General features: G+C 52.4%; 1 protein-coding gene across 1 annotated transcript in view; it reads left to right on the top strand.

The window, feature by feature from the left end:
• Positions 1–26,138, top strand: part of ALPL (alkaline phosphatase, biomineralization associated) — a 56,511-nt gene extending 30,373 nt beyond the window's left edge. Inside the window, exons 2-12 of the mRNA XM_024766911.1 lie at positions 6,630–6,793; positions 11,381–11,500; positions 11,813–11,928; positions 13,047–13,221; positions 14,008–14,183; positions 17,411–17,554; positions 19,456–19,525; positions 21,452–21,586; positions 23,661–23,852; positions 24,313–24,432; positions 25,132–26,138. Of these exons, the coding sequence (XP_024622679.1) occupies positions 6,733–6,793; positions 11,381–11,500; positions 11,813–11,928; positions 13,047–13,221; positions 14,008–14,183; positions 17,411–17,554; positions 19,456–19,525; positions 21,452–21,586; positions 23,661–23,852; positions 24,313–24,432; positions 25,132–25,397 (1,575 nt within the window). The 5' untranslated portion in view covers positions 6,630–6,732 and the 3' untranslated portion in view covers positions 25,398–26,138. The remainder of the gene's footprint in view (positions 1–6,629; positions 6,794–11,380; positions 11,501–11,812; positions 11,929–13,046; positions 13,222–14,007; positions 14,184–17,410; positions 17,555–19,455; positions 19,526–21,451; positions 21,587–23,660; positions 23,853–24,312; positions 24,433–25,131) is intronic.
• Positions 26,139–27,602: the final 1,464 nt, after the last annotated feature.

Below are 27,602 nucleotides of genomic sequence, written 5' to 3' on the forward strand. Positions count from 1 at the left end.
TCCCCCACCGTGGACGTGGTCCTCACAGCGGTCCTCAGCCTTCTCCTCCTGGCGCTGACCTTGAGCCTGGTCTGCTTCTTCACCTGCCGCCTGGCCAGGCCGCTCAGGTAGAACTCACCCCGGCCCGACTCCTTCCTCTGCCAGATCTCCCACCCTAAATTCATTTGGCTTCTATTTGCTCTTGAGGGATGGTGGAAAGGTGGGCGCCGGTCTCTCTCCCTCTCCGTGGTGGGGAAACTGAAGCCCAGAGAGGTTGAGTCAGCTTGGGATCGAATTGCACTTGGCCATGGACAAGCTGAGATCCTTTGCTCAGTTTCCTAAACGGTAAAACAGGAGTTAATAACACTTGTGAGGATCAAGTGAGATGCCCAAGAAGTGGTAGTGATTCTTATCAGTCCTATTATTCTGTCATTTGTCCTGGACCTTTTGAGACCCAGCCCAGGGCTGGCTTTCTGCCCAGCTCCAAAGGGCTCCAGTGCCCTCTGTCCCAGGATGCTGAGTCAGTCCCCAGGGGCAAGGCCCAGCCTCCGCTCCCTCCCCTGACCTGCCAAGTGGCTGTTTCTCCTCCAAGGCCAGAGTGCAGCCAGGGCTTCTGCACACTTGTCATGAATAGTCAGGGCACGTAGCTGGGAGCCTGGCAGAGATGGTTCGGCTGGGAGATGGGGAGCGATGGGGCTGGCACACACCCGGAGGCTCCATTATGAACTGGTAGAGCATTGGCAGAGGGTGGTGGGCAGCTGGGGCCCCGCAGCCCCAGGCTGGGCCCCACAGAGCCCATCATCTAGGGCTGCCAGAGAGCGGACTTGGAGCCTCTGAGTAGGGGCGGGGGCCGTGAAGAGGAGCCAGCAGGGGAGACTCCGGCTCCTGAAGGGTTTCCTAGATTCTCCTTTCCAGGCAGAGGCAATGGGAGAAGGCACCTGTGTGTCTCCAGAACAGGCCCTTCTCAATGCCACATCTCTGGGGCCAAAATTCAAAGCATTCCAGCCTGAATCATGGAGCTTTTCATTAAGTTAGCATTTTCAGAGCTGATTCTATGTGCACGGGGTTGGAAGTCAGAGATGGAGAAGAGATGGTCTTCACTCGCACAGAGTGTCGGGCTAGCAGAGAAGAGAGACAAATGAGAATAACCGTGCAGGGCTGGATGAGCCCTTTAGAGGTCCCAGAGCCACGCTTCACTTCTATTTTTCCTTATTTATGTGTTTGCTTTGGACCTTATTTATGTGTTTGTTTTGGACCTGCGGTGCAGAGGGTTGAACAAGTCATATTCCTCAGTGCGTGGGGTACTACCATGAGCTCAGTTTTAGTTTTATTTGTTCATTTTCCCCTTCGTCCCTGCTCCCCAGTACCAATCCCACCACCCTCCACAGGTCTTCATGCTAATATGCTTTATTTAATATGTTGTTGAATTTATAAGTGTCCTTGCAAGTAACGCTGTGTTGTATATGTGAGTGTGGTTTACACTGACATACAAATTACTGAAATCCTGTGTTTTTAAACTCCACCGATCCTACTGTTTTACTTCTAGTTTTAATACTACTGCCACATAGTTATTGCCCCACCACTCTTTATAGCTTCCTTCCCCTAGTTACGGACCTAGAGGTTGCCCCCAAATCTTCTAATCATAAGCCAGTGTTAAAGGGAACATGCCAAAAGTTTCTTCAATAAATATGATGGTTCTGTAGGGTTTTTTTGATATATAAAGTCTTTATCAATTTAAAAAAATTATTTCAATTCCTGGTTTTCTGAGGGCTTTTATCATATAGTTCTGTACACCCGCATTCCCTCTTCTTAAGTGATCTTGTAAGTTTGATTAAGGCTTTAAATGCCACCTTTATGCTCAGGGTTCCCAAGTGTATACCTCTAGCCAAGAACTCTTTCCCGGTTGCCAGGTGCCTATATGCAACGGTCCGCTTAACATCTCCACTTCATCTTAAACTCAACATGTCCAAAACCACGTTCCTGATTTTGCCCACCAAATTTACTCCACCTCACACCTCAAAACACCGCCCCAAATGCTGAAAGGCTGAATGCTTTTCCTCTAAGATTAGGAACAAGGTGAGGATGTCCACTCTTCCCTCTCCTATTCAGCATGGTGCTGGAAGTCCTAGCCAGCACAATAAAGCAAGAAAAAGAAATAAAAGGCATAAAGATTGGATAGGAAGAACTAAAACTGTCCCTATTTGTCAATGACATGATTGACTACACAGAAGATGGCAAGGACCCAGGTTCAGTTCCTAGTCAGGGAACTAAGATCCTGCAAGCTACGCAGCACGGCCAAAAAGGAAACAAAACAGAAAAGGGACTTCCCTGGGGGTCCAGTGGTTGAGACTCTGCGCTTCCACTGTAGGGGGCAGGGGTTCGATCCCTGGTCGGGGAACTAAGATCCCACATGCTGCACGGCATGGCCAAAAGAAAAAAAAAAAGCAATGCTATTTTAATAGCTTCCCCCAAAGTGCAATACAGCAGTATAAATCTAACAGGATCTGTATGATGAAGACTATAAGACTTAAAGGCACAGAGAGACATACTGCGTTCATGATTGGAGACTGAACATTGGCAAGATGCAAATCTTCCCCATATTGATCCACAGATTTAATACAATATCAATCAAAACTATACTGATGGGGCTTCCCTGGTGGCACAGTGGTTAAGAATCCTCCTGCCAATTCAGGGGACACGGGTTCGAGCCCTGGTCCGGGAAGATCCCACATGCAGCGGAACAACTAAGCCCGTGCGCCACAACGACTGAGGCTGCATGCCACAACTACTGAAGCCTGTGCACCTAGAGCCTGTGCTCTGTAACAAGAAGCCACCGCAACGAGAAGCCCGCGCACCGCAACAAAGAATAGCCCCCACTCACTGCAACTAGAGAAAGCCCACGCATAGCAACGAACCCAACGCAGCCAAAAATAAATAAATAAAATAAATTAATTAGTTAAAAAAATAAAAAGCTATAGTGATGGAGAACAGACCTGTGGCTGCCAGGTACAGGCATGGGCAGCTTCTGACTACAAAGCGAAAGCACAAGAGAGTTTTTTGGGCTGGCAGAACTGTTCTCTATCCTGATTGTGGTGGATATCCATGTGGATATCCATATCCACGAACCTATCCATGTGTAAACTTCAGAACCTTCATCCTGTAGTTGGTGAACCAGAATCCCCACCCTTGGAGGATCACCGTGGTAACCTCGTTGCTAATTCTGTAATTGGCAGCTTAGTGGTTAGAGTTCAGCTCTGCTACCTGCTTGTTTGTAACCTTGGGTAAGTCACTTTTCCTTTCAGAGCCTTGTTTTTCCTATCTACGAAGGAGATCATACAGCTCTGTCTGTCTACCACATAAGTTATTATGGTGAACATTTTATCAGTGTCCTTTAGGGATTGTTCATATAATCTCTCAGAGAGTAGTGTTTTCATTTTATTGAAGTATAACATACATACAGCAAAATGTCTATATCCTCAATTGACAGCTTGTTGGATTTTCAGATTGAACCCACCCATATAAGGCAGAGTGCCTTTTTTTTTTTTGATGTTCAATATTCACTTTCTTGTCACTGCCATAACAAATGACTTATGACAAATGACTTGTCGCTGCCATAACAAATGACACCGCAAACACAGTGACTTAAAACAATACAAAGTTATCCTCAGTTCTGGAAGTCAGGAGCTCCAAGAAAGTCTTTGGGGCTGAGAATCAACACATTGGTGGGGCCGCTCCCTTCTGGGGAGGCTCCAGAGAGAATCCACTTCCTCGCCTTTCTAGCTTCTGGAGGCTTCTGTATTTTTTGGCTTGTGGCCTTTTCCTTCAAAGCCAGTCGCTTAGCATCTTCCTTCTATGAATCTTCTGTCCTCACTCAGCCTTCTCTTCTGTGTCAAATCTCCCTCTGCCTTTATCCTGTCTTGTAATACCCTTAGTTGGTTTTTATACTTTTTAAAAAATTCTTTTAAATTGAAGTATATAGTTGATGTACAATATTATGTAAGTTACAGGTGTACTGTATAGTGATTCACAATTTTTAAAGGTTATTTTCCATTTATAATTATAAAATACAGGCAATATTCCCTATGTTGTACAATATATCCTTGTAGCTTTTTTTTTTTTTTATCCCCTACCCCTCTATTGCCCCTCCCCCCGCTTGGGTTTTATACTTTATATCAACGATCCCCAACCTTTTTGGCACCAGGGACCCGTTTTGTGGAAGACAGTTTTTTCACGGGGAGGGGGAAATGGTTCAGGTGGGAATGCGAGCGACGGGGAGCAGTAGATGAGGCTTCACTCGCTCGCACGCCGCTCACCTCCTGCTGTGTGGCCTGGTTCCTAACAGGCTGAGGACCAGTACCGGTCCAAGGCCCGGGGTTGGCGACCCCTGCTTTATATCATTAGAATCACACTGTATATACTCTCGGGTCAGCTCCCTTCACTCAGCCTCACCTTTGCAGGATTCATCCATGTTGGTGTGTAGAGTTCTCAATTATTCATTCTCGTTGTGTGTGGATTACCTTCTTGTGAACCCATACAATGGATTTATCCATCCTGCTGAAGTTGGACAGAGTTTTGAAGCCATTATGAGCAGGGCTGATATGAACATTCTTACGTATTCTTTTGGTGAACACATGTACATTTCTGTTGAAGTGAAATGGGTCAGAGGGCATGTATGGTGTACTCTGACAGTACCTCCAAGGTGTATGGTGTCACCTTGGTAGTACTGTCAGTTTTCCAAAGTGGTTGTACCAATCTACACTCTACCAACAGTGAACAGATACTCTGGTAGTCCCAATTCCTTGCCAACACTTGGACTTTTCTTCACACACAAAGGGAGGATTTGGGGGTGATTCCTCCCTACCTCCACTTCTTAGAGCACTGACTTTCAACTGATGATGTAAATACTTACTATGCCAAGCACTGGAGTGGAAACGAACAAGGCAAAGTCTCTGCTCTTAGAAGCTCCCAGTGTGGTAGGTGAGATGGACCAGGAAAGAATTACTTTCAAAACAGAGAGGTACATGCAGTGATTGTATTGATATTGTATATCAATTTAATAACTTTTTTTCTGATGTTAGAATTTACTCTAGGAATGTTTGGAAACTAAAGTAGACTTAAAGAATTAGAAGTCATCTGAAATCCCACCACTCAGAGTTAAATGCTGTTAGACGTGAGATGAAAGGTATTTCCTTTCAATTCCTGTGCTTTCCTTCCCGCCACCTGTCCCTGCCCCAAGCCAGGTTTTTAAGGAGCCAGGTGGACAAGGAACGCAGTAGAAAAGCACCGGAGTGCACTTAAAAAAATTTTTTTTTGGCTGTACCTCGTGGCATGTGGGATCTTAGTTCCCCAACCAGGGATTGAACCCGTGCCCCCCTGCAGTAGAAGTGCAGAGTCTTAACCATTGGACCATCAGGGAATTCCCTCCATGCACGTTTTTAAGGTTGAATCAAAAGCCCTTTTTCCAGTTAGAGTGGTTTCTTACCTAACAGCCCACTCTGTCTAATGGTAGAATGTTGTGTACCACTGCCATTTCCCACAACAAATGAAATGATCATTTTTATCTCGATTTTGGTGGAAATAATAACATTATTTCCCAGTGAAACTCTTACCATTTAAAATTCCTCATCTTCCAGTAACGTTTATACACAACATGGTTAGTATTTACATTTCGCAGCTGCCAATGGGATTATCCCATGTGATCCTAACAGGATGACCACAGTTTAAAAACATTCTTAGGCCATTAATACATGCTCATTTTAGGCAATTTGGAAACTTCAAAAAAAAAAATTAAAGAAGAAATAATCATTCACAGTCCTACTGCCCAGAGAAAACCAGTTAACATTTTGGTGTATTTCCTTCCAGTTTTTTTTTTAATAACATTTTTTTAAAAAATTATAAAGGTAACATCTCAACACAGAAGGAAAATTTGGAAAATGCAGAAAAGACAATGAAAAAATAATGAGTCATCTAAAATGTCACTGCCCAGAAATGGCCACACTTATAAGACAATCTTTTCCTGTATGTCCCTCCTATAGTTTTTATATCTCTCGCCATCAATGACAAGCTGTAGAACGTAGCAAATACAGTTGTCCTGTAAGAGCGAATGTAGGTGTCCCTTAAGAAAAGGTGGACTCTTTGTTTTGTCTCTGATGTGCTTGGGACATGGGTAATTCAAGGCTAAAGGCTGATGTTCTAGAACAGTGCTTCTCAAAGTGGGGTCCACGAACCAGCAGCAGCAGTAGCTGCAGCACCTGGGAGCTTGTTAGAAATGCAGTTGGAGTCTCTGGGCGAGGGGTGGAGGGTACTGGAATCTGTTTCAGCAATCCTTCTAGAAGATTCTGAGGCATGCTGCAGTTTGAGAAGCAGTACACAGAAAGTGAACTCTGGTGGGTTCTGGGCTTCAGGTGGATTGAAAGTGGGAATTCACTTGGGAAAGGAGAAGGAACCACTTGGCAGCATGGAACTCATTTATGCCTATACAACTGTTTATGTGATGAAGCTTCTTGAGGGAGGGACCACCTAGGTTTTGCATCTAAATGCCTAGTCTCTTGTAATAGGTGAATAATGAATGAATCAACGAATAAATAAGTGAATGAACAAATGAACTCTGGAGCTGTGTCCTTCATGTCTTTTTTTTTTTTTTTTTCTAGGATTGGAACATCAATTAACTACTGACCACTGGCAGCCCACCCTTCCCACCCATATCCATCATACCTCTGGGCTCCAGAGAAAAAGCAGGTCTTGGAGTGCACCATGATTTCACCATTCTTAGTGCTGGCCATTGGCACCTGCCTTACCAACTCCTTAGTGCCAGGTAGGATTGGGGGCAAGGGTGGAGGGAGGGGGAGACATGGCGCAGGTAGGATAGGACGAGGGCAGTGTCTGTGTTCAGGGTCATAGAACCATCCAAAGTATTTAAGAGCTGGAAACAAATGTTCAGAGCAGGAAATCCCAGCCTCTACATGTGCTAGTGTTGGAAAGGTCACTCTTTTTCCTTTTTTATTATTCTTTAATTGGGGTTTCTATTCTCTCTTAACTCGAAGAATCTGAAATAGAACTTTATTCTATAAACTCTTCCAAGTCGCGGGGTGTTAAGTCTCCTGTTGGCGTCGTCTGCTTAACTCTCCCTCATGATAGCACATTTCCTTATATTTTGTAATTCTTGCTTGTAAACTCACCTTCAGCAGTTCTTTTGTCGTTGTTTTGTTTTTGTTTCCTGTTGTAAACTCGTACAAGTGTTTCTACAGTGCAGTATTGTGTTTGATTCTTCAACTAATTCTATGAGAGTACTTATGTTAATTTCTCAGTTTTTGGTTCTCACACTATAAATTTGGAGTTGAGTTCACATTTTTATGACTGGCTTTCTGTCCCCATCCCTTCCATAGCTCCCAGGCAAAACATGTACCTGAGAAGTTTCAGCCTAGCCTTGTATTTGGTCTGACACTGCAAGGGTCCTTCAGCCTCAGCTCCTGTTTACCTTTCTGGTTTTGAATACCCTCTGAATTTCTGCCTCCTGGGGGTTTCCCTTCCCCCTTTTCTTCCTTTTTCAAGTAATAGACTGTTCTTGATTTTTCTTCTTTTCAGCATTTTAGTGTCTGTTGTAGGAGGGGAGCCCTCCTTGGCTCAGTCCATCATGTGGCTGGAAGTCCCCACTTGCCCTCCCCGAACCTTAATTTCTCCATCTGTCCAGTGGAGATAATAATCTCTCCTCCTTAGGGCTGTTGTGGGAATTATAAGGGACAGTCACAGTGCAGGCAGGGAGTGGGTGCTCGTAGGAAGAATATATTTCAACAGATGAGGGAATTGGGATTCAGAGAAGGGACTGGCCCTCCCAGGTCACGCAGCAAGTCAGTAGCAGCCCTGGGAACTGAACCTGAGCCGCTAGATTCCCAGGCCACTGCTCCCTCTGCGATCCCATGATGCCTTTCGGCTTGTGTCCTTGGGGGCCCAAGGTCACTCTGGGACCGAGTCCCTGCTTTCTCAGCACTCACAACCCACCTGAGCGAAAGGTGAGCAGATGGATGAAATGTGAGAAGACGAAAAAGCGACAAAATGAAAAATCTTCAAATACTCAGCACTTCAGTTTTTTGCATGTTTCATTTTAGTCATTCTGATGGGTGTGTAGTGGTGTTACATCATGGTCTTTAACTTTTTTAAAAAATTAGGTGTAACTTACAGCAAAGTACACAAATCTTAAATGTATAGCTTGATGAGTTTTGACATATTTTTGTACCCATGTAACCATCACCCGGATCAAGAAAGAATATTGATCATGGGACACCAAGGGCTTTCCTGTGCCCCTCCCAACTACTGCCCCCACCCTGCCCTGCCCCAAGCTAGAGGAAGTGACTAGGCTAACTCCTGTCACCTTAGTCGAGTTTTGCCTGTTTTGAGCTTCGTATAAATGGAGTCATACAGTACGTACTGACAAGCACTCTTCACGTAGCATTCATTACAGCACGAGCATTTCTGAGTGTCATTTAATGGTCTCCAAACACAATGGCCTCCTGGTACTCAGTTGTCCAAAGCCACCATTGTTTAAACCGGTCCTCTGACAATAAAGTCAGTTTGACACCCACTGAACCCTTCTCGGACCCTGGGATGGCGCTGGTGAAAAAGACAAGGGCTCTGCCCGAGTCCCAGTCCTTCAGGGAGCAGGCACAGCAGGGAACTGGCAAACGGGTAACAGGGCTCACCTGGAGAAGTAGCAACGGGAATGGGGAGGCTGATGGCAGCCCAGCCCAGGGGTGCTGTGCCAGGTGCTAGGGGGAGGGCAAGGTGGGTAGAAGTTCATCACCACCCAGATGGCACCCAAATGGCCAAAGAAGCTCCTTGACCAAAGCCCTGGCACCGTGGTATGTGGGAGGAAGGCGGCAGGGAGATTGAAACACGCCCAGAGCTAGTGGGATCCCTGATGAAAACCACTAGCCCAGGGAGTTTGCAGTTAGCAGATGCAAACTGTTACATGTAAAATGGAGAAACAACAAGGTCCTACTGTATAGCACAGGGAACTATATTCAATATCCTGGGATAAACCATAATGGAAAAGAATATGAAAAAGAACGTATCTATGTGTATAACTGAGTCACTTTGCTGTACAGCAGAAATTAACACAACACTGTAAGTCAACTATACTTCAATTAAAAAATAAATTTATAGGACTTCCCTGGTGGCACAGTGGTTAAGAATCCGCCTGCCAATGCAGGGGACGTGGGTTTGAGCCCTGGTCCGGGAAGATCCCATGTGCCGCGGAGCAGCTAAGCCCGTGTGCCACAACTACTGAGCCTGCACTCTAGAGCCCGTGAGCCACAACTTCCGAGCCCATGTGCCACAACTATTGAAGCCCGCGCACCTAGAGCCCGTGCTCTGCAACAAAGAGAAGCCACCACAATGAGAAGCCCGCACGCTGCAACGAAGAGTAGCCCCCGCTCGCCGCAACTAGAGAAAGCCGGCATGCAACAACGAAGACCCAATGCAGCCCAAAAATAAATAAATAAAAGAAATAATTAAAAATCAATAAATAAATTTATAAGAAAAGCTTATATTTGGAAATAAAACAAACCCAAGTTTTAAAAAAAAACACTGGCTCAGGGCACTTGCCCAGGCTTTACCTCACTTGATCCTAGAACTGCCTGCGAGTAGCTATGTCCTCCTATTTTTCTGGGGCAGAAACTTGAGTGGCAGGAACTTGCCTAAAGGTGCACAGCTGGATGGAAGGGCCAGGGCTCTCCGGGCTCCAGCCAGGGGCCTCCGCCCATGAGGACTGAAATTGGGGAGCTTCAGAAGAGAGATGTAGCGCTGGGGGGCTGCCAGCGTGAAGGTGGGGGACTAAGGGATCAGGGTGGGGATGGGACCTCTAGGGAGAGGAGTGGGGCGTGGGTGGGTCCCAGGCTTGAGGTGGAGAACTGCTTCCTTCCATCTCCTTGCCTGCGCTACCTGCCCCAGGCAGGAGCACAGCCATGGACATGTGTGGGTTTTCTGTTCCCCTGCGGCTCAGTCTCAGAATCCTGTTTCCTCATTCCGCAAAGTGGAGGAAGTTATGGTAGCCACCCTGTAAGGCTGTGGGGAGGGGAAGGCACTGTTGCCGTGTACGGGGCACTTGGCACGAGCCTGGGTACCATGAGTGTGTAAGAAAGGAGAGCTGTGCTCTTCACCCCCACAGCATGGGCCTGAGCTGGGCCAAGGGATGAGGCCTGTGTCTTCAGCCTATGAGTGTGTAACATGGCCTTGGACAGGACCCTCCCACCTCTGCTGGCCTCAGCCTTCCTTCCATGCAGTGGAGGCCACTGAAAGAGAGAATCCCCAAGGAGCTCCCCTCTCTAGGCTTCTGTATTTTGATGGGCAGGTTTGATGGGGCCCGAGTACAGAAGACAAACCAGCAGATGGTGGCAGGGACCCCGACCCCCATGGAAAGGGATCCTGGGCCTCTGCTTGGATGAAAAGGGGATTCCAGGACTTACTGGGGTGGGGGGGGCATCGATCCTCTCCTGTGGGTCAGGTGTGTCACTTTCCTTATCTAAATCCTGTCCTCGTGAAGACCCCGAGAGGAAGGTACAAACACCTGCATCTGATGGGGAGGAGACTGAGGTCCAGGGAACTCACTTGTCCACACAGCTGCTGCTTGACACAGATGCGGTTCTAACTGAGGACTGTCGGGCACTAGAGTGTTCTTTCCACTGGAGAATTGACGACTAGACTCATGGACATGAGAGAGAGAGAGAGGAGAGGGCATTCCTGGTTCCCAATTTTTCTCAAGATTAGGGACACAGAACGTCTTTGCTAATTTATCCTTACAGGAGTGAGGCTGTTCTTGGCTACTTTAAGTTTGATACGTTAAACAACAGGCAAGTCTTGCTTTCCAGCACAGCTGAATAGCTGTTGCTAAGTCAGGTTCCTGCGGAGCCTACTTTAATGAATAAGCCAAGCAGAGTTTATAATTGATGGCTGGACACATCTGGGGGCTCCTGCAGTTGCAAGTAGTTTGTTCTCTTGAGTAAGTTAAACATCACCCTCCTAACTGTGCTAGCACAATTCATTTCCTGCCTTTGCACAGTGTCTCTCTGCTGGGTGGAAGGAAAGAGCGTGGGCTTTGGAGTGAAGCCCAGCTCTGCCAGTGTCTGCCAGAGCGGTGTGGCCTTCCTGGGCAAGTCGCTTGGTGTCTCTGAGCCTTGGTTTTTCCAGTCTCAGATGTGGGTCGAAGACCCAGGGTCCACAGGCTCGTTTGGAGGATGGGACTGGCATGGGTTTTGCAGATCTCACGACCGCTGTCTGAGATGGGCAACTACTGCTTCCTCTGCCGAGTCAGGCAGCCTTCTGCAATGAGAAGTTGGTGTTTGTAGTGGCTGGGGATGGGAAGCTGCCCCACCCCCTCCCAAATAACTCTGCCTCTCTGTGGGTACAGAGAAAGAGAAAGACCCCAAGTACTGGAGAGACCAAGCTCAGCAGACCCTGAAAAATGCCCTGAGGCTTCAGACTCTCAACACCAACGTGGCTAAGAATGTCATCATGTTCCTTGGAGATGGTGAGGCCTGGGAGCCCAAGGGAGGAGCTGGATGGGGGCCCAGGGAGCCAGGCAGAGGTGAAGGTGGCTGTGTTGTAGAGGCTGGGGCCCTGGGGGCATGTTGAAGAGGATGGGAGAGCCGGGCTGTGAACCCCAAGGGTCTCGGGAGGGAAGGAGGAAAGGGACCCCCCAGTCATGCTCTGGTGCCCACTGCTCAGCCTGCCTGGGCACCTAACTCTAGGGAGCTCTGGGTACCCAAGAGGGCTGATTGGAGAGGCTGGGAGCCCGAGAGACTGAGCCCCCCTGACCCCAGTTCCCCACCCCCCGCCACAGGGATGGGCGTCTCCACTGTGACGGCGGCCCGCATCCTCAAGGGTCAGCTCCACCACAGCCCGGGGGAGGAGACCAGGCTGGAGATGGACAAGTTTCCCTACGTGGCCCTCTCCAAGGTGAGCTCCAGCCCCAAGCCTCCCACCTCTCAGGAGGAAAGGGCAGGGGAATGGCATTCGCTGGAACCCTCAAACCTGCTGGCAATGCAGTCAGCCCTCCCGGGGGCTCTGTGGCCCCTCTGTGAATTGAGGACAGTAGCGGCTGCTTCCCAAGACTCTGGGGATTTCAGCTCATTGATTTCAAAATCTATTGACGCATAACATACATAGAGAGAAGTGCACGGGTGTACAGAGTGAATTTGCACAAACTCTGCACGTGTCTGTATGACCAATATCCAGGTTGAGAAGCTGAACATGACAGCAGCCAGGGGTCCCCCCGCAACCCCCTCCAGCCCTTGCTCCTTGACTTCTAACACCATAGATTAGCTGTTCCTGCCTTTGTATTTGACGTAAATGGGATCACGCAGTGTGTACTCTTTGCATGGGGTTCTGTTACATTCGTTCTCTCCCAAGGCGGCTCAGATAGAAAGTGGTAGCTTTGTTTCTGGTGTTGTAGTTGCTGGTGGCCGTGGTGTCACATAATAAATGTCCTTTAGACACTCTGGGCCAGGCCCTGGGCTCCCTTCTGGGGGAATAGCAGGGACTGTAATGTTTTCTGGTCTTCAAGGAGCTCTCAGGCTGGTGGGGCAGGGAGACGGGCAGATAGTTTCAGACCAGAGGTCTGAATAGTGTGTGGGGGGGTCCCCATTTCCCCATCCTAGATCCTGCCTCCCCCTAACTTTCCCTCCCCTTCCCCAGCCTCCCTCACTCCCTCAAGAACCCCCTCCGTCTCCCTTCTCCACGGCTCACCTGCCTCCCCCTCCCCCTTACTGGCTTCTGCAGCCCCAGACCCAGAGAGAGCTGACCCAGCCCCCATTTCTCTGCCAACCGAGTCTCCACATATTGGAACATTGCGTTCCCGCCCCTTCCTGCAACCCTGGCCGCCAGGGCACCAGGCGTGGGCAGGAAGCAGGCAGCTAGGTGATCCTGTGGCTCTGGGGGGACCTCGGTGGGTAGCAGGGCTCAGCCAAGGCCGCGGGAGGCCTCTGTCTCCCTCATGCCCAGGCCCCATGGTGTGAGTGGGGGTCGGAGGGCCGCCAAGGCCGGGCCACCTCCTGACCCTCCTTTCCCGCCTGCAGACATACAACACCAACGCTCAGGTCCCCGACAGCGCGGGCACCGCCACCGCCTATTTGTGTGGGGTGAAGGCCAATGAGGGCACCGTGGGGGTGAGCGCAGCGACCCAGCGCACCGAGTGCAACACCACTCAGGGCAACGAGGTCACCTCCATCCTGCGTTGGGCCAAGGACGCAGGTGAGTGGGGCGAGTGGTGGGGAATGGGCCCGGCTCTGTGGCCTGTCTGAGCCGCTTTCCAACCGTACAATGGGGAGAGGGTAGAAGAAGATGCTCTCCAGGGCCCTTCCAGCTCTGAGGTTCTGGGCCTCTGTGAAATAGTCATGGATTCCTTTCCATGACAGCGAAAGCTAGTGGTTTAGGGGATCACTCAGGTGTGCGTTTGCTCCCAGCTCATTTCCCTGAGTCTATTCCTTTGACTATGAAATGGGCATGAAAATATAGCCCCCTCCCAGGTTTAGTGTGAGGGAGGTCAGGAACGAGCCCAGCACTGTTCCTGTGGAAGTCCAGTAAATGTCTACCCCTTCTCCCTTCCTCCTGGGAATTGGGAGACCCTGGAATGTGCCCCCAGGGACTTTGGAGTCAGGCTATGAGGCTGGCTGACATAGGTGACAGAACCACACTCCAACTGAGAGCCCTTCGGAGGGGCCCTTGTGTTCCTGCAGGGCAGCGGGTGGGGGGGCTTCCTGCAGGGTGGGGCTCTGCAGGGTCCTTGGTGGAGGGGAGGGCTCCAGCCCAGGTGCTCACAGTTCAAGGGCCCTCAGGACGGGGGAGGGTCACAGAGGCAGAGTATCTGAGCTGCCTGGATATTTGGAAGCCGCCAACCCCACCTTTAGTACGGATGGGGAGACTGGGGCCCAGGCAGGCAGCAGAACTGACCTGTCTTTAGCTAGGAGAGGGAGGGGGAAGACAGCTTGGACACACCCATTTCCAGGCGAAACCAACCCCTCCTCTCCCACACCCCAGGGAAATCCGTGGGCATCGTGACCACTACGCGAGTGAACCACGCCACCCCCAGTGCCGCCTACGCCCACTCTGCTGACCGGGACTGGTACTCGGACAACGAGATGCCCCCGGAGGCCCTTAGCCAGGGCTGCAAGGACATCGCCTACCAGCTCATGCACAACGTCAGGGACATCGAGGCGAGTGCGGGAGCGCAGCCAGAGTAGGGGCTTGTGGGTCCGAGGCCTGAGGCCTCGACTGGCCTGGGAAGAGCAGTTTGGCCTGGCTCCCCACACACCTGGGAGGGTTCCCAGCCCATTAGGGAATTTGTGGTTGGGGCAGGGAGACACTGTAGGATTTCTCCGCAGTGGGGCTGAGGGATGAATCCTGATGTGGCCGCCACCACACCTCAAGAACCAGGCGCCCAGGGATTATTCTGTAAATTGGAAACTGGCGCTGCACTGGAGCGTGGGGGTGACACAGTGCCATCTCAGGGGAGTACCTGCCCTGTACATTCCCACATGCACAGACAGGCACGCGTCCCATGCACTCAGGCAGCATGCCCAGAGAAAAGGTGGTGTGGGCCGTGGTTAGCCCGAGCTCTTACTTTTAAAACTTGGGTTCCAATCCTTGCCCTGCTGTTTGCTAGCTGTGTGACCTTGGGTCAGTTACTTAACCTCTCTGAACCTTCCCTTCTACAACCCTTTTGTGAAGTGTACCTACCTTATAAGCCCATTGCAAGATCTAAGTAAAATAACCCCTGTAGAGTTTAGCCCTGGGCCCAATGCCAAGTGAGTGCTCAGAATGTGGTAGCATTTACGCACAAGCAGCCACATGTCCCTGCCCTGAAACACCAGCTTTGACATACGGAGCAGGCTTAGCACATGTGCACCCCAGCATTGTCCACCTGATGTTCAGATGGGTCCCTACTCTCTGTTCTTAAATGAGAACCTCTGGCTTGTTCCCTTTTCAGCCTCTTGTTACCTACTGCCAGGGGCTGGTGAGGGAGTGAGGGGACTTCGGCCCCCAAGCCTAGAATGGGGGTTCAGTGAGGCTCAGAGAGCCCCCAGGTCCCTCCTACCCCTTACCTCTGTTTCTACCCCCACCAGACAAACTTCCTGGCTCCCAGACCCACCCTCTGCCCCCCCATGCCATCCCCCCAATTTCTAAGTGCCACCTGGCCCCTCTTCCAACCCCTCATTTTTCTGAGCAGTGGACTGAGTTGCCCCTCTCGGGACACGTAGTCCCGTTGATCGCTCCTAGCAAGCGACTGTGTCAGGCAAAGCCGCCGTTCTGACTTTGCCTGTACCCAACTCATGTCCTGGGACAAGTCGCTTCCCCTCCCCAAGCCTCAGTGTCCCCACCTGTGCAACAGGGGCCGAGAGCCCCACCTGCCCCCTCCCAGGGCCGCTAGAGGCTGAGATGAGGTCATGGATGTGAGAACATTTGTTGTACAAGCACAGGGTGTAATTACGGGGCTGCTCTTGAGAGAGATTTGGCAGCAACAGCCTGAGAAGGGGACAGGAGCTTAAATGAAGGCTTCTGTGGGGCGGGGTGGGGGGAGGGGTGTTAACTGGGTTTAGGGGGGTGGTAAGCCGCAGAGGCCACTGGGGGATGAGCTAGGGCGTGAGTGTGGAGGTGGGGCAGCTGTGAGGATTGCCCCTCCTCCCTTTCCTCTCTCAGCCTCCTCGTCCTTCTCTCTCCCCTCTGCCCCTGCATCAGCAACACCGCAAAGCCCCCCAGCCCCCAGGCTGTACATGAAACAAAAATCCTGGTGTCCGCCCTGAAAATAAATATCTTCTGCTAAAAAAAAAAAAAAAAAAAGAAAGAAAAATGAAAGACACAAACCCAAACCCCAAAGCCAAACAGCAAGTCTGTTATTTGGGAGTTTAATGAGTGTGTGAAGTGCCTGCTGGGGCTGGAAATGATGAGACTCCAGGCAAGAAGATTGGGGGCTTCATTTTCCATTCTGAAAATGCCAAGGGGTCAGGTTCTGTGGGAACAATTTGGGGGGGCGGGGGGCCAGTGACCCGGGGTCCCCTTCTCCTTTTTTAACAGTCTGCCCTGCCCCCAGAGCTCCTGGCTGGAGCTGGCAGTGAGGAACTTGGAACTACTTGGATCTCTACTACTTCTGGCCGTTGAGAATACCTTCCACGGGAGGCCAGCCCCAGGTGCCGGGACTGCACTGCGTCACTGCATTTCCTCCTGGGACAGTCCAGTGGCTGGGACAGTCCTGTGCGTGGGCGTTACTTCCATGTTATAGTTGAGGAAACTGAGGTGCAGAGAGCTTAAGTGACAAGCCCTTGGTCAAGATGCAGGAGAGTCAAGATTCAAACCCAAGTCTGACTTCAGAGCTCTTTCTGGTTCCCCAGGATCCAGGCTGGTCCTGGGGCCAGCATGTACCCCTCACCTGTACCACCTGTACCACCGGCCTGGACTCCTGGCTCCCCCTCCACCCTGTGGAACCTGGGTTCTGAGGAGGGAGCTGGAATGGAAGGTTGAGAAGGGTGCCCATGAAATGCCAGTCCCAGGACAGTGGATCTGAGGCCAGCCGTCACTGGGTCTGCTGTCCCAAGGTGTCAGCCAGGGGCAGCGGCCTGGGCTGACGCCCACGGTGACAGGAGGGCACCAGTGCGGTGGTCACTGCGGGCGGCGGCTAGTATGCTCTTGGCCCCCGTTCTAAAAATAGCCAGGACTTCAAACACGGACTCCCCAGGAAAACAAACAGTCCCGCGTCCGTCTGCCCAAGCGGGTCAGCACAGTGGGTAAAATTAGCCTGGCGGTGACTACACAGACGTGAGTACTGGTCCTCTGTTTGCCAGGCGTCCAGCTGGGCTGCCCCAAGACCTCCCTGGCTGTGGGGGGAGGAGGCTCTCAGAGTCCCCATCCTCAGCTCCATGGACGCCGCAGGGCCCTGGTGCCGGGGCTGGAGGAGCCTCGGGTTTGAATCCTGGCTCTGCCCCTCACTGGCCGTGTGGCCTTATGGGAAAGAAATCACATTTCTACACCCATTTCTTTGTTTGGAAAACAGGTGACACGGGTTCCCTTACAGCCTTGGTATGACGTTGAATAAGATCATGTATCTCAGGTCCTTAGTGCCTGACACACACTCTGTACATGGTATTATTCTCACAGAAGCCCAAGTTATGCGTCGGGCTTCCGGAAAGCCGAATAAGGGAGGTTAGCTCCAATATTTCACCCAGAAGCCCAAATCACAGTCCCAATAGCCTCGTGATTTCATCCCTGCCCCCGAGCTGGAGAAGTGGAGGCTCGGGGAGGGCAGCGTGGACTGAAGCCAGGACTCGCCATGCTGGAGAAGCTTCCACTCCACCCGCCGGGCCTCCAGGAGCCCAGCTCTCCAGGCGGAGCCTCTGGAGCCTCTGGACGTCATGGCGCCCTGGGCTCCTCATGGCTGTGTCCCCTTTAGGTGATCATGGGGGGCGGCCGGAAGTACATGTTCCCCAAGAATAGAACCGATGTGGAGTATGAGATGGACGAGAAGGCCAGGGGCACGAGGCTGGACGGCCTGAACCTCATCGACATCTGGAAGAGCTTCAAACCGAAACACAAGGTAGCCTGTCCGGGGGCCTGATGGCTGCAGGGTACGCCTGCAGTGGGCAGGGCTGCGGGAGTCCTCTCTGAATCCGTGTTCATTTCTGTAGAATGGGGTCATAATTCTTACCTCAATGGGCTCAGAGGGCCTTACAGATATATGAATGGCACACAGTAGGTGCCCATCAATTCCTTCCTTCAAGACCACAGTGAAATACCTTCAGGCGGTAAGGAGGAAGGTGGGCCAAGGATAACCTGCAGAGACATTCAGTCCACCTGCATCCCTACTGTGTGCAGGGCCCCTGGCTAGGCATGAGGTCCAAAGGATGAGTCAGATGGTTAAGGAAACGTGGAATGCTGTGTGCTTGGATGGCGAGACGCCCAGGAGCTACAGGAACCCAGAGGGGACAGACCACAAGGGTGGGGCTGAGAAGCCCTGACAAGGGGGAGGAGGGGGAGGAGGCAATATTGGGAGGGTCTTGCAGGCAGAGGTGGCAGGGAGGGGCCGGGCCGGGCACGTGCTGGCCTGCCGGAGCGTGGGAAGACCTGGGCGCTGGCTCCCTGGAGCAGCTCTGGCCCTTAAATTCCGTCTGCCGGCCGCTGGGCCTGGGGCAGCTGGGGTCTAGAAATGACTGCGGTCAGGGCTGAAGACAGTGGGAAGCAGCCTGGCAGCCACTTTGATGTCACTCTGGGGTTGGGTTTCTGAGGGTTCCAGGACTGGCCCCCGGGGAGGCCTTGTGGGATGGGGCTGGGCCAAGAGCGGGGTGGGGGGTAGGGGCTGGGAAACGGCCCCCCGGGGCTGGTAGGGGTGGGTCTGAGCTGCTTTGAACCTTTCCCACTCCTGAGTCAGCTCAGGCTGGACCAGAGCCCCATCCCAGCCCGAGTCAGAGAGACACCGCCACTCCCAGCCTCAGTTTCTCTACCTGGAACATGGGACCGGAGCTTATAATTCTTCTTGCCCAGGCAGGGGGCTTACCCTGGAACTCAGTCTAGACACCAAGAGGGAGAGAGGCACCTACATCACTGGACCGAACAGGGTATCACTTTGAGGTTTCAGATAAGCCACACATTCTTTGCAAATCTTGCCCTAGTATGGGCTAATCTGTATGTCTCAGTGTCCTCATCCGTAAAGTGAGAATACAGTACCTACCTTGGATGGGTGACGCGAGGGACAAATGAGATAACATAGGAGAATCATCTCAGTGAAGGAGGGGAGCTCCACTTTCTTAGCCTTCCCACCCTCCTTCCCAAAGCAGCCCCTGAGGTTCAGAAGCCTCTGATCCCAATGCCATTGGCCAGAGAAGGCAAGGGGCTCTCTAATGGACACACAGCTGATTCCTGGTAGTTCGGGACCCCCCGGTCTAGGCCTGAATGGTGCCATCACCAGGCAAGCTGGCCAGCCCCTTCCCATGGCCTCTATGCCCTGGGGAAACAGCACTTCCTTTATCTCCCCCTTGGGTGGGGTCCCCAGGGCAGAGAGCTAGGGCTTTGCTTCCTCCCTGGCTCTCCACAGCTCTCAGAATACACATAGCCCATACCTCTCAGTGGGCACTCAAGGCCGCCTGTGATCTGCGCCTCCCTCTTCTTTGCTCCCTGATCCCTCCCCGTGCTTGGAACTCTGCTCCCTGACCCCAGGCTGATCAATTCCTGCTTGTCCTTCAAGGCCCCATTAGGACATCAGGAAGCTCTCTCTGATCCGGCCTCAAGGCTCACAGTGGTCTCTGGTCTCCAAATTCTCATCTCCCTGCATTAAAATTTCCCATTTATTTGCCATTTCTTGAAGGCAGGGATGGTGGGTCTTCGGGGAGGGATTTTAAATGACTGAAGAGAACCGGTGCATGCCGCAGACTCTGAGACCAGCTGGGGTTAGTCCTTCCGACTTCCGCAGCCCCGCATGGCTGACACCGCCCTCCTTCCTAGCACTCTCACTATATCTGGAACCGCACCGAACTCCTGGCCCTCGACCCCTACACCGTGGACTACCTCTTGGGTAAGTGGAGGGGGGTGGAGTGGACATCCAGCTGGGTGCCCCGCTACTTAGGGACCTTCGCCCTCAGGCTCCAGGACCTGGGAGGGGTGAGGGAGGGGTTCTGGTTCATAGAATTAGACCTGAAATCTGCTGGCTGTGCAGGGTGAATAGCTCCATTGAGCACAAAGGGAAACAAAGCTCAGAGAAAGGAAGCGACCTCTGGCATGCCACACAGCCAGTTAGAATTAGGGCCCAGGTGAGTTTGAACCCTGGCTGGAGCTGGGACTTAAACAGATCCTAGACTGAGGAGCAAGGGGACCCAGAGCCAGCCCTGCTGCGTTGCCAGGGCAGAAGCCAGCTAGATTGTCGCCAGTGGTCTTGACTGGGAGGGGGGGGTGCCCCCATTTCCCCAGGGAGTGGGAAACAGGTGTGGGGCCTGGGGGCGGCTCCAGGCCAGGTGGAATGAGACCCTGAGTGCCACCATGCAGACATCTGGGTCCTCCTTCCCTTCTGGCTATTGGGCCAAGCAAGTGGGAGCAAGACCTCCTGCAAATCTTTCTCAAGGAGCACAGCCCCTGGGTCCTGGGTTCTTAGAGCCAGAGTGCTGGGTTCAAATCCAGCTCCTACCACCCATGAGCTGTGCAACCTTGGGCAAGTGATTTCTCCTCTCTGTGCCACAGTTTTCTCTTCTATAAAATAAGGATAATGAATCCTCCGTAAAATGGGGATAACAACAGGGCCTTCCTCAGGGTTGTCATGAGGATTAAGTGAGCTAATATGTAAGTTACCTGTTGCTGCGTAACAAATTATCCCAAAACTTTACAGTTTAAAACAACTGTAAAGTTGTTTTATTTATAATGATTGTTGAACAATTTATTCCTTCACAGTTTCTCTGGGTCGAGAGTTTGCAAGTGATTTAGCTGGGTCTCTTGTGAGGTTGCAGTCATCTGAAGACTTGTCTGGGGCCGGGGCTTCCGAGGTGGGCCACTCATATGGCTCATAACTCGGTGCAGGCTGTTGGCAGGAGGCCTCAGCTCCTTGCCACATGAATCTCTCCATTGAGTTGCTTGAGTGTCCTTACAACATGGCGGCTGGCTTCCCCCAGAAATGTAAGAGCTTGCAAGGCCGAGGCCACAGTGTGTTATGCCCTGGCCTGGAAGTCACACACCATCATTTCTACAGTGTTCTGTTGGATACACCGGCTAGCCCTAGTCAGTGAGGGAGGGGCACACACGGGCGTGAATTCCAGGAGGGAGGATTATTGGGCAGCATCTCAGAGGCTGGCGCCTAAGTGCTTCCAAAGCACAGAGGACAGCGTGTGGCACAGAGTAAGCACTCTGTCCCTCGGAGCCCTCGCTTGGCTGCGTGCAATCATGGAAGGGCAAGGTGTTCTGGAAGGACATCCAGGACTGGAAACACCAGCCCAGTACTTGCGGAATCTAGTGACACGGGTAATCTCGTGACACTCTCCTTACTTCACAAGGGAAAAAACCGAGCTCGGTGAACAGGAGGGACAGTGACCCCAGCCCTTCTTCTGTTTCACTGCACAGGGCACTGAGGCCTTCAAGGCTGACCTGTAAATGACATGTAAATACACACCCAGGCTGCCTTGTTGAGGCCAGGACACAGTCTTCTGCCATGTCCAGGGCTCCATGGGCTCAGGGTGGGCTGATGGATTGGAATCCCAGGTCTCCCACTTAGCAGCTGAAAATAGCAAGGTACTAAACACCTGAGCTCAGTCTCCTCCTCTGTGAAATGGACGCGGTGGTCGCTCTCACCAGGGCGTGGCTAAGAAGATGAAAGGAGGAAGTGCGCCCAAAGCACCTGGCACAAGTCAGGCCCGCAAGAGCCGCCCGGATGAGCTCCCATCCCCCCACTTTACCCCCAAGCTGTGTGTGGGGAGCCTGCGCTCCCTGAGACACCCACATCCTCCCGGGTCCTCCTCAGGTCTCTTTGAGCCAGGGGACATGCAGTATGAACTCAACAGGAACAACGTGACTGACCCTTCACTCTCCGAGATGGTGGAGATGGCCATCAGGATCCTGAGCAAGAACCCCAAAGGCTTCTTCTTGCTGGTGGAAGGTAGGGGTCCAGGACCTGACTGCAGGGCCACTTCCCTGGGAGCTTCCAGATGGGTTCGGGGGTAGGGCGGTCCAGCTCTCAGAACTGTCCAGTTTGGGGATGAGCAGGGAGATTCCTTTAGGGAGATGGGTTGTGGAGGGAGGGGGGGAAAGGGGGCGGTGCTGAAGTTCCCAGCCCAATAAGCAGCTCTCCTCTGGGCGTGGAGATGGCACATCTGGCTTACTAGTCCAGGAAGGCTTCCTGAGAGAGGAGGCAAGTTTCTTCCTTTTGGAAATACCTCCCCAAGGCCTGGCTCTGGAGGGGTGTGCAGGCCCCTCAGCTTCACTCCTCCCAAAAGACAAATCAGCAGGCCCTGGTAGACAAATGTGCTCTTAGCAGCTGCCTGGCTGGGTCCAAGGACACCGGCCCAGGGTCCTCCTCTGTAGGTGCCCATCGGTCCGCAGGAACCCTCGCAGCTGGACAACAGACCTCTGATGTTACTGGGCCCGTGTAGGAACAAGGTCAGAGAGGAGAAGGCCCAGGGCGGGCCCTGGGATATCCCGGGGTCCCCTGGGTTGGGAGAGCCAGATCCTTCAGGAGGCAGCGGTGCTGTATGCCGACATTCCTGGGGTTTCCCAGCACTGTTGTGAGGCCCTGGAGTCATTGTCCTGATGCTGCCACCCACTGGCTCTGTGACCTCTACCTGTACATTTCTGTAAAATGAGGCCAAAAATAGTCGCCCTCTCCAAGAAGGGTTATTAGCATCCATTGAGTTCAGAGACATAATGTACTTGGAACAGGGCCCAAAAGAGAATAAATCCTTGATGCTTCTGTTACTATCATTATTATGATTACACAGTAGCTAAGTCAATAACAATAGGAAGTGAGAGGAAATGATAGCTTCCAGAATCTTCCAAGGTTCTAACAACTATTGTCTTTCATGTTCTAAATGGACACACGCACACGGACGTATTTGCACACATCCTGTCACCACACATACGCACACGCTCAGGCCCCTCCGCCCTCCAGAGGCCAGCGGCCGCCAGCCCAACTCGGCGGCTTTCTTGCCAAGCCCCGGGGTTCCCACTGAAGCACGGCGGTCTCGGCCTGGCCCTGAACGGGCCTCTGATGCCGAAGAACCAGCCAGGAACCAGTGGTGGTGAGCACGGGCTCCCCCGGGAGCGGTTTTCTTTGTGAGCGCGGCCAAGACTGGGCCCGCCAGACCAGCTGCTCCCAGAGCCACAACAAAGGAGGGACCCACCCTGCTAGCCTGCCGGGCCAGAGTGGTGAGGCCCAGGCTAGCAGGAAGGAGGGCGGCCAGGCGCCCAGGCTCAGGAGCCTCAGAGATGGGAGTGTCCACCAGGCATCGTCTTCCTGTTAGAGATGGAAGATGTTCTCTGAAGTCACACAGCCTTAGCCGTGACCTTTAAGCCAGGCTTAACGCCAGGCCTCCTGTGCTCATCTGGGGAGGTGGCATGAGGTGCAGGCTTCCCTGGGCCTTTATGGAAGGCTGCCGTAGGCACTGCCCAGGCATGGAGGGTTTTTCCCCTTTAGGAGCGTGCTTTACCCTCGGAAGGGATGTATTCAAAGCGGAGATGGAAAAACAGGGCTTTACAGCGAGTCACACCTGAATTCAAATCCTAGCAGATCCCACCTTGGACACGTCACTTCCCACTCCCGGCCTCAGCTGCTCCATCTGTAAACGGGGCTAATCGTACCCATCTCTGCCCATGGTTGTTGTGAAAGGGAAACAAGACATCAGCTTATGACGCCTGGCACCTAGTAGCCATTCAGGCATGTTGGGTCCCTTCCCTACCTCTCCAAGGTCTTCAGGGACACCGAGAAGCTGAAGAAGCAGTGTTGGGAGCCAAGTGGGGTGGTGGAGCTGCTTTAAACCCTGGCTTTGCACTCTCCACGGGTGGGCCTGTGGTCCAACAACTCGCCTTCTGAGGTGCTGTGAAGGTCGAATGGCTGTGTCAAGTGCCTCGTGTGGTGCCTGGCCCAGGGGAGTCCCCTGGCCATCACGGGATGGGGATTGGGGGTCAGATCTCCTTCCCCGCCCCCTCACTGGAGGCCTTTGCCTTGGTGTCCCAAGGGGGAAGGATTGACCACGGGCACCATGAGGGCAAAGCCAAGCAGGCACTGCACGAGGTGGTGGAGATGGACCGGGCAATCGGGCAGGCAGGCACCATGACCTCCGTGGAAGACACGCTGACCGTTGTCACCGCTGACCACTCCCACGTCTTTACCTTTGGCGGGTACACACCCCGTGGCAACTCTATTTTTGGTAGGTGGGCCTCCATTGGGGTGGGCACTGGGCACTCCCAGGGTCTGCCCTCTGGGAGCAGGAGTGGGGTGGGAGACCTGGCAAGCCCAGGGCCTGGCACGTGTGAGACTCAGAATTGGGCAGGGAGGAATAGTCACTGACAGGTGGGGGAACACAGGATGGGGGATGGAGTGAAGTGATGCCTGGGTGGGTGTATGGGTGGCCACCTGGATGATGGATGGGTAGAAAAATGAGAGGGAGGATGGATTAATGGACAGGGGAGAGGAGAGGATGGATGGAAGGATGGAAGGACAGACCAACAGATGGGAGGATGTGGGCACGGTGAAAACTGAAGGGTGGCTGGTTGGAAATAAATTGGGTTTGGAAGGCGACTTCCTTGAAAGGGGACCCAGGGGTTGCCAAGCTGGGGGCTGGGGACTGTACTCCAACATGACCCCTGGACCAGTGCCTCCCTGTGCAGGTCTGGCCCCCATGGTGAGTGACACAGACAAGAAGCCTTTCACTGCCATCCTGTACGGCAACGGGCCTGGCTACAAGGTGGTAGGCGGTGAGCGAGAGAATGTCTCCATGGTGGACTACGGTAAGACTGCAAGGCCCAGAGCTGGGAGGGGACAGGGCACCCTCTTAGGGTTGAGCTTGGAAACAGTGTAGTCCTGTGGTTAAGGCTCGGGGGGGTGTCTCAGGATAGCCAGGACTTGAGTCAGAACAACCTTAATTTGAATCCCTCCTAAAATCTAGCAGCTCTGTGACCTTGGGCAAATAACTTCACCTTCCTCAGCTTCTGTTTCCTCCATATCTACCTCCTAAGTTTGTCTGAAGGACTAGATAGATCTGATGAGCTTAGCGTGGTGCCTGGCATGTGTAGGTACTTGCTATGTTACACTGTCGTTTTTACTGGCTGTATAATATTCCAGTGTGTGAGTCTTCCCAGTCTGCTTATCCAATTCCATATTGTTGGATGTTTGTTCATGATGTCCCCAGGGGTCCCTGGGGGCCTAATGGCACAGCCAATGGTAAGAGGCTCTCCTGGGTTGACTCTTCCCTTCTAATCCAGACGGCCCGGATGAGGTCTGGGGGTTGAGAGTGCAGGCTTCTGTGTCAGAACAGACTCAGGCCCAAATCCTGTGGCCTGGTGCGAAATGACTTCCCTCCAGTGAGCCTCAGTTTCCTTTTCTATAAAATGGGGGCATTCAGGCCAACCTGGAAGGGGCACGGGGAAGCTACTGCATAGTGCCAGGCCCCTGCTAGGCTCTCAGCAAGTGTTTCTTCTGGCCCGCAGCTCACAACAACTACCAGGCACAGTCTGCCGTGCCCCTGCGCCACGAGACCCATGGCGGGGAGGACGTAGCCATCTTCGCCAAGGGCCCCATGGCACACCTGCTGCACGGCGTCCACGAGCAGAACTACATCCCCCACGTGATGGCTTACGCAGCCTGCATCGGTGCCAACCACGACCACTGTGCCTCCGCCAGCTTGTCAGGCAGCCCCTCGCCAGGCCCTCTGCTGTTCCTGCTGGCCCTGCTCCCCCTGGCCATCCTGTTCTGAGGGCCCAGGGCCTGGGCATCTACCAGCCCACGACAGATGGCTGGCCTCCTTCTCCAAGTGCTGCCCACCCCCGGCAGCCCACACCTCAAGGGGCGGGAGGCAGAGGCCTCCACAGCCTCTGCAGCTGCCAGAAAGGGGACCCAGGAAACCAAAGTCTGCCTGCTGCCCACCTCGCTCCCCGCTGGAAATCTCCACCAGTTGCTGACCTCCAGCCTCTGCCCCCACCCGCTGCCCCTTTGGCCAACAGGGTAGGTTTCTCTTGGGCAGGCAGAGAGCATAGACTGCAGAACTTCTCAAAGCATCTTATTTTTCTAGCAGACGTATTTCTCCAGACCCAGAGGCCTTCGAGCTTCTACAGAACATTCCGGATCTGACCCTCCCACTCCCCTCTCCTTCCCTCTGGAACCCACCAGGCCCCACCAGGCTCATGTCCCTGTCCCCAAGCCCAGTCCTAACTGCAGGGGAGACCAAGTCCTTCTCCTCAGGATGGGGGTTTGCTCACTCACTCATTCCAAGGCCGCCTGGGGCTCCCGGGAAGTCAGCTCCTGGGACTGGCCATCCAGCCCAGGGTGGCCCAGGCTGGGAAGGGCAGCCTGGCAGAGCAGACACTTCCCAGCTCTGAACACACATGCCAGCTCCTCTCTGAAGTGACTCTCCTGTTTGGAGCAGCCAAAAATTTTTCTCTTTTTGATGTTGGTTAAAAGGGAACACAAAACATTTAAATAAAACTTTCCAAATATTTCTGAGGACAGGACTGAGTCTTTGTGGTCAGTGAGGAAGAGACTGAAATAAGATCATTTCTCTGGGAAGAACTGGACTCAGGGCCCTGGAGCACAGGTGGGGTTGGACGGGGAGACAAGGGTCTCCTGCTGACCTGGGGACTTCACCGCTCATTACCTGGGCGACTTTGGACAAAGTCCTTTGTGTCTCTGCCTCTCCATTTCCTTATCTGTAAAATGGGAGACAGTCCACTCTGGGGTTGCCATGAGGATTAAAGAAGACTGCCTCTGTGCCCTGAAACCCACGGCAGGAAGGCCTTCAAGGGCCCTGGGACACCCTTGCTGCGTGGCGCTCACAAACAACTGCCCACCCTGGCCCATTGTAGCTGTTCCTCCATTCATTCACTCAATAAGCATTGAGTATGAGCCAGGCACCGTACTAGGTCCTAAGAATTTAGTGGTTGCCCTCACAGAGCTTCAGCCTAGATGATTGTGATTTTTCCATTCCTGATTGTCAAGCCCAGGTACCAGACTCAAGATTACACCTGATATTGGGGGTATACAGAGTTGCCCAAGCTTGCTCCTCTCTCCTCAATTAGAATCAAAGTCCCAATAATGATACTAATCCTAACAATTAATATTGATCATTTACCATCTGCTAATCTCTGTGCTTGATGCTTGTATGCATTCAGTTCATTTAATCCTCACTAGGAAGTAGGCCTCCATCATCCACATTTCTAGATGATGAAGCCAAGGGTGCAGGCGGGGATGTGAGTGCCCAAGGTCCCTCAAGTTGTGGAGCTGGAATTTGATTACAAAGTTCCCATACTTAATGACACGCTTTATTTCTTTATAATGCATTTCCAACCTCCTGCCAACCAGGCTCTGAGGCAGCCAGTCCTAATGACTCATAACGGGCCAGTTAAATATGAACTTGGAAAGATGAGAAATTGTATGTCAGAAGCAGACATCCTACAAGAAAGAAAATGCAGCTGAGCAGATTTCTCTTTGAGTTTCCTAGCAGTCCTGTTAAAAAGGGAAGCACAGCCGAGCTGATGCTGGGTTAACAAATTAAACTACATGCCTACATTCTCGCCAGGACAGAGACCTCATCTTCAACTGTACATTACAGCATTTTCATTTGTTATTCTCATACCATCTTCATAATTTTTGTCATATCTCTGTACTATCATTTCCTAAACACTTCTTCTTTTCTTTTTTTAAATTTATTTTGGCTGCACCAGGTCTTAGTTGGCGGCATGCAGGATCCTTAGTTGCGGCATGCGGACTTCTTAGTTGGGGCGTGTAAACTCTTAGTTGCGGCATACATGCAGGATCTATTTCCCTGACCAGGGATCAAACCCACATCCCCTGCACTGGGAGCACGGAGTGTTTACCCCCTGGACCACCAGGGGAGTCCCCCTAAACACGTCTTTAAATTCACATTTAAGCAGTCTGTTTTTAAAAGTTCACCAGGGACTTCCCT

The sequence above is a fragment of the Neophocaena asiaeorientalis genome, unplaced genomic scaffold (genome assembly GCF_003031525.2).
Source record: "Neophocaena asiaeorientalis asiaeorientalis breed wild unplaced genomic scaffold, Neophocaena_asiaeorientalis_V1.1 scaffold79, whole genome shotgun sequence".
Lineage (NCBI taxonomy): Eukaryota > Metazoa > Chordata > Mammalia > Artiodactyla > Phocoenidae > Neophocaena > Neophocaena asiaeorientalis.